The sequence below is a fragment of the Lissotriton helveticus genome, chromosome 7 (genome assembly GCF_964261635.1).
Source record: "Lissotriton helveticus chromosome 7, aLisHel1.1, whole genome shotgun sequence".
Lineage (NCBI taxonomy): Eukaryota > Metazoa > Chordata > Amphibia > Caudata > Salamandridae > Lissotriton > Lissotriton helveticus.
Window position 1 is genome coordinate 1,635,188,241 of NC_136068.1, and position 13,013 is coordinate 1,635,201,253.

Genomic DNA, 13,013 nt, shown 5'->3' on the forward strand with positions numbered 1-13,013 from the left:
CATGGGCACCTTCATTGTGGTTAAAGTTTAGTCAGTTTTGTAACTGTGTCTCGCTTTCACCTGTGGCTCCTAAGCGCTGAGTCACGCAAATGAGCAGTTTTCTAAACATTTTCAATATTTTTATGTTAACAGCGGCTGTCCTTTCACAACTAATGTATAAGTGCGGGCCAGGCATTTCTGCAACCTACACTGTATCTCAGATGCCGTCTCCTTCGGTTCCTGAAGTAGCAGCCCTGCAGCACCAAAAAGCAGCCGCCGCCCATCCGTGTTGTGTAAAGAGTGGGCTGCGAGAGCAGAGTCTGCTTTCTTCCACTGGGGCCTGCAACTGTCTTTCACAACTTTTCCTAGCTGAGCACCTGCTCAATGCTCAATGCCGCTGCGGCACTGCTACCTGTGCAGCATGGAAAACACACAGACTCACGCACGTCACCAAGCGGAGAACCCAAGCCTGGAGCCCGGCAGATAAAAAATAGACAAAAACATAAAAGCGGGCACCGTGTTAAAACAAAAAGCATGGCGCCCAAGTATATGGGGCCTCATTTATGAGAAATGACGCATCGCTGCGTGAAAGCAGCGATGCGTCACTTCTCAGTGCGCACTCCTTGCGACCTGATTGATGCGTCATATTTACAGTATGACGCATCATGTCGCAAGGAGTTACAGATACGTCAGTATTTCTGACGTATCTGTAAGCGCAAAAGTCACGCATTGCTGGGGTGTGTCACAAAAGTGACGCAACTCCAGCAACGCGTCCTTTCACATGGGGAAAGCCCCATGTGAAAGGTATTGCGTCAGTCTTATGCCTGCTGTGAGGCAGGCGCAAGATTTTGATGCAATAGCGTCCTAAAAGTGACGCAGTGAAATCTCATAGATTTCACTGCGTCACTATTACGAGACTTTTTGCGGGGGAACACCCCCTCTGCATACATTATACCTGACGCAGGTAGCGCAGGGGTTTACAAAGTGACGCATCTGCTTAGATGCGTCACTTTGTAAATAGTGCACAACAGGAGGCATGTTTTACGCCGCCGATGCGTCACAAAAAGTGACGCATCGGAAGCGCAAAACTGACGCAAGGCCTCATAAATGAGGCCCATGAAATCTAAGCTCAAAATGGCCCATGAGCCGGGCGCTGTGATGAATAAATACATAAATGAAATAAAAGGCACAGGGTACTACAAACAGGCACATATAGTGGGATATGCACCCATGTACATAAAAGCTGTGCCTGTAGTGATGTAAAGTGGGCTCCGTGATGAATAAATGAATACAAATAAATTAAATAAACAACACTCTGTAATACAAGCAGGCACCTAGAGTGGAACATGAGCAGGAGATAAAACTAGTAGTCCCCGAAGGAACACATAAACATGTTCAGTGTAAGGAAATTGTAGTTGTCCGGTGCTCCTGAGCAAAACATGGAGTTGATGTATCGGGATCACCAGTCATTAAGGATTCAGCAAAGGAGAGCAATGCAGGAATTAACTAATAGCAAGCAGCAGGAAGGATTATACTCCGGTTAGTGATTACACTAGGTGTTCCAGACAGTGCATGCCCGCTGCCTAGGCTCGACCTAAAAAGGATCCATGTCAAAATAGCGTGCCAAAATCTGAAAACAGCAGAAACTTTATTATCACTATTAATAGCATCTGAAATATTTTGATTGAGGGTTTATTAAAACTATTGCAATAATCAAATGCCAAACAGTGAATAAAGTAGGACATAACCAATTACAATGTTTACGACAAAAATAGTTCTATGCTTATAGCACACTTCTCTCAAAATGTGCATTTAGCAACTCTCACCAGAATACTTATGTTATTTTTTTTCAAGCATAGATGCTTTTATAGTTTCCTTTGTGGCCTTTAGGTAAACACAAATTAGTTATTTAGCACACAGGTTTACAATATTAGGTTTGTACATGTATCATTGATATGTGTCTCATACTTCATGAGTTGTAATGCTTGTAATTGAGAACGGGATCAAACCAGTTATGAAAGAAACCAACTTGGGTTAATAACCATCTTGCCTCCTTAAAAAGAGCATGTAAACAAACTGGAAGAACCTAGAGGAAATCATACGATATCACCTTAAAAGGTCAATACAAAAAAAGAGATCAGACACTATCATGAAGAGATCAAGATAACTCCGGCGAGATACTTCCAGGAAATAATTGAGACAGCCTCTAACTCCTCAAGAGAACTTTTCAAGGTGATGAAATCCCTTACACTTATAGCACTGGAGACCCCCCTAAACTCCTCCTCTAAGGGTAGATGTAATGAATCTTTAAAAACAAGATCAAAACCATTTATGATTCCATGTTAGAGAACGAGCATAACTGAGACAATCAAGGAAATAAGCCAGACAACGAGCCTCCAGTGAGACCAACATTAAATGCATTTCCAAAAATGAGTATAGATAGTACAACCAAGATCCTACCAAGTATTAAATCCTGGTCGCCGTTGGACCCTATTCCCCCGCACATCTTATCACAGGGAGGAGATACTATCTCAACAACAGCCACAGAGTTACTTAATCTCTCTCTCAGACAGCTGATAGTCCTGAAATCTTGGAAACATGCCATAGTTCTCCCTCTGATCAAAAAACCTCACTTAGACCCAAATGACCTAGGGAATTTCCACCCCATATCACTTCTCCCTATTTTGGGAAAGATGGCTGAAAAACATGTTAATCACACGCTGTCCCATATCTTAGAGGAGAATGACATTCTCCATCAGACCCAAATGGGCTTCAGACCAGCACACAGCACCAAAACCCCACTACTGTTTGTCACAGTAAAACTGAAGAGCATCCTTGACCAAGGGGGCGAGGCCACGATCCTGCTGCTTGACCTGAGCATAGCGTTCGACAGGGTGGATCACGTGGATCTCTCCCTCAGGTTAGAGCGAGCAAGGATTCAAGGTCAAGCACTAAGGTGGATAGTGCCATTCTTGTGGGACATATCCTTCCAATTTTCAGAAGGTGGACTTCTCTCTGACAACTTCAAGGTCGCATGTGAGGTGCCACAGGGCTCCTTCCTTAGCCCCACATTGTTAAACCTGCACATGCAACCGCTGGCCAATATTGTCCAGGAACACGGGTTGTCAATTATAACATATGCAGATGACACTCAACTGGTGGTCTCAGTGACAGAGGACTCCGATGCAAAAAACAACCTAGTGCCTTCCTGCATGGAAAAAATAGTTTTAAGTTTAAAACGCTGTGCATAGCACATAGGGCCTTAAAGGGAAAAGGACCAACCCTACTTAGAACCCTGATCACACCCTACACATCAGAAAGAGCCTTAAGATCTTCTGCAGAACACCTGGCCAAAACCACCAGGATTAGGAGAGCCCGATGGGGAGGAAGATAAGTTTTGCATATAGTGCCGAAACTTTAGAACCCTATACTCTATGCCCACAGATCTAAGACTTACCATGAACGAGTTGGCCTTCAGAAAGAACCTGGACCTGGCTTTTCGCAGGTTAAGCCCCGGCCTGTGCCCACTCCTGCTCGACAGTGCTGGGAACCCCACGGACAGCTATGCGCTCTATAAAAATCACAAACATAAACATGCAGGATCTAAATACTTTGGCCCTTATTCACATGGGCAAATTTACACATGTTGATTTACTCATGTGTAAATTTATTCTTGCACCCCATTGTAAATCCACACTCGGACATAACAAAGAGCAGAAAAGTGTCAATTTACACCTAAATATAATAGCGCCTGTTTCCACCTCCTACAATCAAGGGTTGGGAACATCTAAGACTGAATGTAGCACAGTAAAGTTACTACCGCTAGCTTTTCACATGTTTTGTTATGGTATGTTATGTTAATAAGTCTTATAAAGTGCATGATTACCCAAAGGTGTCTTGGCACTAACTTACGGAGGAAGATACAGGCAGATATGTCTAGGTTAGGAGGTGTTAAAGAGCCAAGTTTTCAGCTGTTTCCTAATGTTCAGCAGATTGGAAGCATTTTGAATATCTGATCCTAGAGTGTTCCAGGCTTCAGACGTGCCTAAAAAGAAGCGCCTACTGCCGCAAGTGGACAGTCGGAATCTGAGCGCAACTGTGAGTTTTGTAGAGGCAGATCGTAGGGTCCTGGCTGGGTTGTACCACTTGAACCTATGCTGCAGATAGGTCGAGCCTAAACCGTGGAGGGCTTTATAAGCAATACAGAGTGCCTTAAAAGTGCACCTCTGTCTGATCGGGAGCCAGTGCAAACTTTTAACGGTTGAGTATACAGATTGGTATTTTGGTATCTTTAATAAAAGCCTTGCTGCCGAGTTTTGCAAAGTTTGTAGCCTATTAAGAGTATAATGGGAAGCAGTGAGAAACAAGCCACTGCAATAGTCTGATAGATGAGAGTAACTGGAAACCTCCACTATTGGGCTGGAAATCTCCCTCTGGTGAAGTATAGCTAAAAATAATAAACTTATTAAAGAAAAAAATTACAGCACATAAATCATCAAATTAAATGTTTGTTAATTAACTGAATAATTAAAATATAATAATTTATTTCATTGAAACATATTATTTTTAAACAACATTAAAATAAACTGCCATTTTAGCATTTTAGTATTTAGTATTTTTAAATAACTGTCATTTAAAAAAATATATATATTTTAAAATGTTCATAAAAGTTTAAAAGATTAATGTTTTAAAATAATTAGCTTCTTATTATGTATTAAGTTATAACAAATATAATTGTAAATGTTATGTAACTTTCGTAAAACATTATAAAATGTATAGAAATATATTTATTTTAATAATCAGACTAATGTAAGGGTTTTCTCTGAGGTTGTATTGTAAGTCCCTGCCTCCATCATTTTCTACCTTTTCCTCTGAATGGCCATTTTTGGGGCTAGACTTACTCCAAGTCTTTGCTGGAGAACATACAACTCCTTCTTCTGTACCTGATACCCACCCAGATGAGTCGTGCGCTGTGCCAATTTGCCTTTCATATAACATAACATATCATAGCATAACATAATAACTCATAACATAACACTTGCAAAATTCTGATGTATAATAAGCTAGTCATACAATCTAGTTGTAAGGCCAAAAAAGCATTAGTTAACTTTAAAGACAACATGTTTAAAAATGCAGACCAGTATGAAATTCGGTTGCTGATCCTTAATTTAAAGTATTGTGGTCAAACTTTCCCATTCATTGCTGCATCTCTTTTCCTAAATGTTAGGGGTCAACCAGAGGCAGGTAGCCCCCATATTCTTCAGTCACTGATGCGAATTCTAAATTGCTACTTCTTCAGTATCGATGTTTGCCAATTTCTGAACATCATTACAAAGTACATCTTAATTTTGCTTGAAAGAAAAAGATGGAAATAGAGCAGAATCCCTGCCACTTCCTTAATTTCTGGCCAATGTAAATTTTTGAAGGAAATAACTACCTCCAACTGAAAGAAGCAACATGGAAAGCATTCTATTTGGAACTAAAGCTAGATTCCAAACATTGACTTACATTCTTCGGTACCTTTGGCCTGTATATTTCGCCTAACATTTAAGAAGAAAACCTCTCCAGGCAAGCTTAGGTAGAGTAAGCAGTTGCAAACAACATTTTCCATCAAACATGCAAACATCAAATATCAAACATGCAAAATAGGTAATCGCAAAAATTGCGATTACCTATTTTGCGAATGCATTTCAGGTTGATGCATCGCAAATGGCTTTTTACTGGTCACAAACAGGCTGATTCGCAAAAGCAGCCCATTTTCGACCGATAAAAAGCTTGATGCATGTGCCCTTATATCTGTTGGTGCTGGGGAGATTCAACAATACTCCAACAGTCGTTGCTACTTGTATTTACTCTCTGTGAATTTACCCAACATGGGACTTCTTTTGGTAGGATTCACGCATGTTTGAGCTTCTTCCCAAGGCTAATCCTGCTTGTTTAGAATTTGATGGCTGGAGGTGCATTAAAGTTGCTCTCCTGCAGTGGACAGCATTTCCCACACTCCTTCCTCCCTCAGAAACACAGCGGTAAACGTATTATGTTTGCAGTCACGTACACACTAAGGATTGTTGGCTTTATTATTTACAGTTGTTTCATTTGCTCAATCTTAAAACGGATGGGGCTCTTTGGTTTTTTTCTTTATTGCCGTCCCAAATATAAATAAAACACAAATTAAATGCTTGGTGTGATATAAAATATTTATACCAGTATTCACTGATCTCGTTAAACACCAATTAACTTAAGTCGCAGCTGTGTTGTGTAACCTGACCACAGTAACACAATCATTTACCACATTCAAGCATTCCTTGAGTACACAACGGAAAGTCAAGACAGACGTTTAATATTTTAAATGTTTGTTGAATGCAGTGAGCGATCTGGAATTACCAAAGTGCCAGCTACAATAAAACCATGCAGTGAATGTGTTGCTAATGTAATACAGCTAATCTTTTAAACGAGGCCTTAGTGACTATAAAATGTAGATCCCATTTCCATTGCGAAAATAATTATCCACACCAGTTAAATGTCTATTTTCTGCCAAAAGACTCTTTGAACCTCGAAATAAAGGTCATGTGAATTATGATAAATAAGCATGAAACATATGCAATTTCTTATCAGCAATTTGTCATCTAAAACGTGGAGGTCGATATTAAAAAACAAAAAGCTTCTCATGTAATCTTATAATGTCCCAAAGGCTGCGCATTAGCGAAAATAGGACAGTGGATGGTAATAGTCAAAAGTAAACTTTCAACCATTAAAATATGGCACATTTCCTTCAGATATTTTTTATCTGGTCTGCAAAAAGACAGTACTTTAAAGGAATTCCTTTCAGAACATGTACTGGACAGACCGATCACATATACGACGCTCTATTTTCTATGTTTTAGGAAGCCCTCAGTTTGAGATCTGGGGACGTCAGTCTTTTCCCATAGGCACACATGCCAACTCTCTTTGTTTAGCAGTAGGACAGTCCACAAATGTTGTCAGTGTCTCTATTTTTTACATTTGCCATCCAAAAATATCCCTCTTCCCAATGCAAGTTAATGTTATAGTAATATTTGCATAGTGTTGTATTGCAGTTAAAATGGCCCAATGACAACACAGAGCAATCAAAATCTTTGTTATTATAACATAATATCGATTTTCATTGCAAAGAACGATTTTTATAAGGCAAAAGTATATATAAAATGGAGAAACAGCAGTATTACAAATTCATTTCCTACTTTTCTGCTGCAAAATATGTCGAATCTAAGTTCTTGAGTGTTATCAAATGTTGGCATATTCAATTAGCCATTTCTTCACATACATTCCTCTCAATGGTGTCCTTTGGAGGTGAATGAATGAGTAAGGGACGAGAAATTTTTTTGACAAAAATAAGTTAATCGTTCAATGTTCATTTGTGCCTAAGGGTCAAAACCATGCTTGACCCAAAAAATCATTACAATTATACCACTGTGATTCAAATGAGAGCATCAGTTGAAGAGTGTCATTGCCTTTTCAGTTTCATACATTTGATTTAACTGTGCTTACTGTTGTCCAATTTACTGTGTGTGCATGTTACTTGATGTCTTCAAATCATTCATACCTAAATCAAAATATTCCAGAAAATAAGTTAAGAAATAAGGCCATTTTTTTACGCATAGGTAATTTTATAGGTTTTTTTTAGGCTCACCAAAAATAATTCACATTGTAATGTACCAAATCACTCGCTGAAATCTCACCATCGGCGCCCCAACACCAAAAATAACACTTAAGAACTGTTTGCACTAATTGGACTTTTTGCATGCATAAGAGTCTTAAGCTATTGTTTTCAATGCATTTGTTTAAATGTAAACAGAGCATGTTACGCAAACTATTGGCATTGTAAATGACAATGCCTTTTATTTATGATTTTAAAAACCTGCAAGCGGTGCGTAAACACACACTTCGTACTGCTTACGAACAGAAAGTCTGGCAATAAATGGGCCTGTTTTACTGTCAGCCCTGCTTCTCGTAAGCAAGGACTATGAGTACAAAGTGCGTGTTTATGCCCCGCTTCCATGTTTTCAAAACACATAAATAAAAGGAATTGCCATTTACTATACTGATAGCTCAGACTCTCGCAAATGCGAGACCTATTGCATTGCAAATGCTTTGTTTCTCTACTGTGATCTTGGTCACCTGAATCATCAAGTTTATATCTCAATACATTGATGCTCACTGCAGCACAGTGTTGTTTATCTGTTGTTTATCTCTCGGTCCACTGAAGCAGAGCCATAGAAGAGCTACCTGCAGCACTTGGACACATAACCTTGATTGTCCTCTATATAAGCATTTTGCTCACATTGGGGAGGAAATCAACTGTAGAAACAGAAATGCCAGCAAAGCAGAGAGTTGAGCACCCAATTCAACTAGGCATTACTGGGCAAGAATCTAGGACGTTTTGAGTACAACAAAAGTCTATGATTTCCAACTGATGCCCAAAGAGTTGCCACTCTTAGAAAAGAGCTTGGAGAAACTCATTTGTTAAACATTGTAGAGTTTATGTAGGGGCTGGGGCCTGTAAAGCTATCCTTGCCCAGAAGATTAAACAAGCTCAGGGTAGAAGGGAATGTGAAGAGGCATCTCTGTTAATCATGTGAATTGAGGTGAACGCCGAAACACTCTCTACCCAATGCAGAACATCAGCATTTGACCCAGGCACAAGCCAACGTCTGAAAGAAGCCCCTCAAACTGCCCTCGAGTTGCCTTCCAGTGACCATCACATTTTTTGGGTCTATTAGATCGTCTCCCTTCTGACTATCCTTCACTGGGACCACTCCACATAGCTGTAAGATCAGTCTCCTACATTGGGAAAATGCAATTGAAGGCTTCCTTTTCACACTTTAGGGTTTTTCTTGTAACCTCTGCTATCACGTCTGCAGGAAACTGCAGTTCATAATCACGCAGAAGTATGATATTGTTCTCTACTGACTCATATCTATCATCATTTCCACCACAGTGTTTCTCAACATATCCTGGGTGTTACATTTTTGCAGTATTTCTGCCTGAAATGATAACTAATTAAATTTGCATAATTTATACGCACATATCTCTATGTGTACATGAAACTCAAAAGTTATTTATGTTTTCCAAGGTGATCGTCGTTCCAGCGAACACACAGGTCTTATGACTATGCATACCATATTTCTGCGAGAACACAATCGCCTGGCTGGAATCCTGAAGACCTTAAATCCAACATGGGGTGGAGAAAAAATATATCAGGAGACTAGGAAGATAGTTGGAGCCATGATTCAGGTATTATGTGTTATGTGCTATGAGGCAAGTATTGTGCATTCATACATGCCAAATAATTGCACATTTGTGAATAGTTGGTGTTCATAATATGGCATCCGAGACGTGGAGAAATGAGGTGAGGTGCATTAAATACATTCACATTCTCTTGTAGACACACACCTAAACTTTGATCTCACTGATTGGCCTCTGTACATTGAAGGCTTTATTTATAAGAAGCTTGCGCCACCAGAGCATCACTTTTAATGAAGCTCTGCTGGTGCAGGCCTCTTAGCCATATCTATGAGGCGCCGCAAAGCCACCCTGCATGGCTCTGCATGGCCTATTAGATATGGAGTAAGGCAAGGCAGTGCAAGGTGCTGCCTTGCCTTACCCTGCGCCAAGGAGGCAATCCATGAGCGTTTCGATGGGTTTTCCCATGCAACACCCATGGATTTTGACATATTCCCAGATTTACAAGGATCTGTAAACCTGGGATTGCGTCAAAACGGTGTGCCTCGACACAGGAGGCGTAACAAGGAAAAATTCCTTTATTTCTCCTAGTTTTTTCCTCTTTCTATGTGTGCTGCATTTTGCTAACCATAGTTATTACTAAATATATATAATTCTTCACTATAATCTGAGTTAGACTGTGGATTATCTTCACCTCAGAGTTTTATGACAGAGCAGGCCAGAAACATTCATTCACTGGACAATGTGTATGACAACTAAGAGGACAATTAAAGTTGTTGCATAGGAGTGACTGTTTCAGCAGTAGTACATTTGATACACTATTTTGTGACTGGGTGTTACATAGTCTAAATAGAATTCACAGCAACTCTTTCTCTTGGGTACCAAATTCACAGTAACTCTTTTTCTTGGGTACCAAAGTGTTTTTCACTGTGTATGACCCCCGTTGAAAATGGTGTGTCTGCTGTTGTGCAGAATGTTCCAGTGTCAGCCACATCACTGGAATGTTGTAGCTGGTACTAAGCTGAAGCGAATACTTGGCAGTTGGATGTTGTAGGTAGAGAGAGTAGGAGCTGCGTTAGGGAAAGTGTAGAGGCCAGGACCTGAGGTTTTGACGCAGGTAACCCTTACATTCCCTTCACAAAGTGAGCCCCTGGTTATATCTTAAATTGAAACAGATTTCAAAGCCTCACTCAGGCTTATCTTGACAAATGTTTCAGGGTCTTGAAACCACACATGGTGTTTCAGTGAATCAATCTCCGTTTCTTAGTCGACAAACTCCTGGATAAAAAGTGGATTCTGAGGTGACCAGTACTCAGGTGAGCTGCCGGGCTTGCACAGCTTAGCAGCATTCAGACAGTATTTCCTTTGTCTTTATCATTACTTCAGGAAGGACTGTCAGAAGGTGAATTGTGACAGTGTTAAAAGTACTGAAAGGATGTAGAATGTATACATTTGAGGAACGTGATGTGGGCTAGAAGCTCAAAATTCCGGAATGTAAAACATACCTTAATAGAAACACAATTAAATACCTTACTCAAGTTTACAAATAGATACAAGATGGCAGGTGGAAATACCAATTGTACCACCTTCTTAAGGGGCCTAGCTACAAAACTAGATTACACATTAGATACCATAACCAAAGGTCACAATGGACAGCTACTCTCTTAGATACAGACTAACAGCCTTATTCATCAACGGGCCGTTTTGCGAGCCCCTAATAGCGAATCATAGCGAATCGCTATTAAGGACCTTGCAAAACGGTATTCATGTAGGAATTGCTAAATAAATAGCGATTCCTACACATTCCTTATTTGCGAGTAGCAAATTGCTAATCGCAAATAAGGAATAACTCCCCATTCATTCCTATGGGCCAAAAGGCCCATAGGAATGAATGGGGAGTATTCCTTATTTGCGAGTAGCAATTTGCTACTCACAAATAAGATAGCGATTGAAAGGGTGCCAGGGGTGTCCAAAGGACACCCTGTAGCACCCCTGAAATGCAAATTGAAACAGGTGTTGCGCACACACATGTCCAAGGGACATGTGTGTGTGCAACATGCAACTTAGAAACATGCTTTTAAAATCATTTTTCTAAGGTTTTGCTATTTACCGAGAGGTCTGACCTCTCGGTAAATAGCGGCCCAAAATTGCATTTTCGCAATTTTAAAATGCTTCATGAATTGCATTTAAGGAATCTCAAATAGAGATTCCTTAAATGTAATTCCTCGCAATTTAGCGAATTAGCAATTACCGATTTTTGCATTTGGGATGATGAATCCCAAATGCAAAAATCGCACTCGCAAAGGGCCAGATTCTCAGAATCTGTCCCTTTGCGAGCGCAATTGCGCTTCATGAATCAGGCTGTAAGCTCATTGGTTGTGAATACTTAAAATCACAAACCCATTCATTTTAGCATTTTCCTTTTACTGACCTCCACCACAGGTCATGCTCCCTAGAACATTGCAAATGTTAAGCCCCCGTAAACACACTAGATTTGTCTAAAATAGGTACCGTACACCTCTTTGGCCCTGCTGACTTCCTTTGGAAGTTCTAGTGTTTCAAAGTTTTCTCTGCACAATAGGGATTTTGAGGGCTCGCTGTTGCTCCTAGGTGGCCACCAAAGAACTTGTTATATGTTGCTGAACCCCTCTCTAAATGAAGACCCACCCAAAGAAATGTGCACATTTCGGCCCTGCAGGTGCATATGAAGCTCAGCTGCAACATATGAATTTTTTAAGCGACCACAAGGCCATCTACTCTGTACTGTGTACAAAGTCCCTTACCCACGATGCACAGCATCTTACCTTCTTTAAACGTAGTGCACTGGGGATAATAGCTCAGAACCATTTTGACTTAAGCATTTATGTAAGTGAAACTGCTTTAGGAAGTCCCATGCACAGAAGAGGCCCAAAACCAGAGGTCAACGAAAAAAATAGTTTTCACAGGTTAGAATTTGAATTTCTATGTATGATGCACAGCATTTTATGAAAACTGTTTTTCATAAAACATACACGTTTCAAAATGTTAGAATTTGGGGTCTGCGAAATTTGTCTAATTAGCATTTTCGGAATTATGCTAGATTTCTGCAAAATTATATGTAATTACGCAAATTGCAAATCTGCTATTTTATGCTATATTTTAGCCCAAAATGCCTCCTTGTGTAAATTGTTGATGCAAGAGAACAAGCAATGCGAAAAACTACTGCTGTTCTGTGGTTCTCATGCGTTTCCAGTAAATTGTTAAAGGCTTATAGCCTGTAATTACGCAACCTGGCATATTGGCAAAAAAAATGAAATTTCACGCAACAAGCATCACACGAAATTGCCGAATTTATGCAAATTACGCCAACATAATTTACATTTTGCCCAGGGCTAGTTAAAAGTCTATTATTTGATCAACATTATAGGCCACATTACAAAACTGCATCGCTGCAGTGTTTCTCTGACATTTTGTTTTGCGTGAATACTATTAAAACACAATTTCCACTGACCAAAGCAACATTTGGTCCAAATATGCCTCTTTATTTGTATGTATTGCACTGTTGCACGTTGGCTTCATAATATTTGCATTGCCCTCGCTCTAAGACGCTTTTTGCGCTTTTAAACTCCCTGTTTTTTCTCTTTTATTTAGGCATTATTTTTTAGCACAGTTATCCCTTGTTTTTACTCACCGTCCGCATTTCAGCATTGTAAATTGTGCCTCCACCGCTATTCAGGCGGCCCTGACCCTCGCATTTCAAAATTGGTGGGCGCCATCTTGGGTGGGTCTGGGGAAGCGCTGCACTATTGGGCGCTCTAGCAGGCAGGTGGATT

The 13,013-nt window shown here is 40.1% G+C and overlaps 1 protein-coding gene across 1 annotated transcript in view; it reads left to right on the forward strand.

The window, feature by feature from the left end:
* Nucleotides 1–13,013, forward strand: part of LOC144770625 (myeloperoxidase-like) — a 209,658-nt gene that overhangs the window by 145,336 nt on the left and 51,309 nt on the right. The window contains exon 9 of the mRNA XM_078655311.1: nt 9,092–9,252. Coding sequence (XP_078511437.1) covers nt 9,092–9,252 — 161 coding nt within the window. The remainder of the gene's footprint in view (nt 1–9,091; nt 9,253–13,013) is intronic.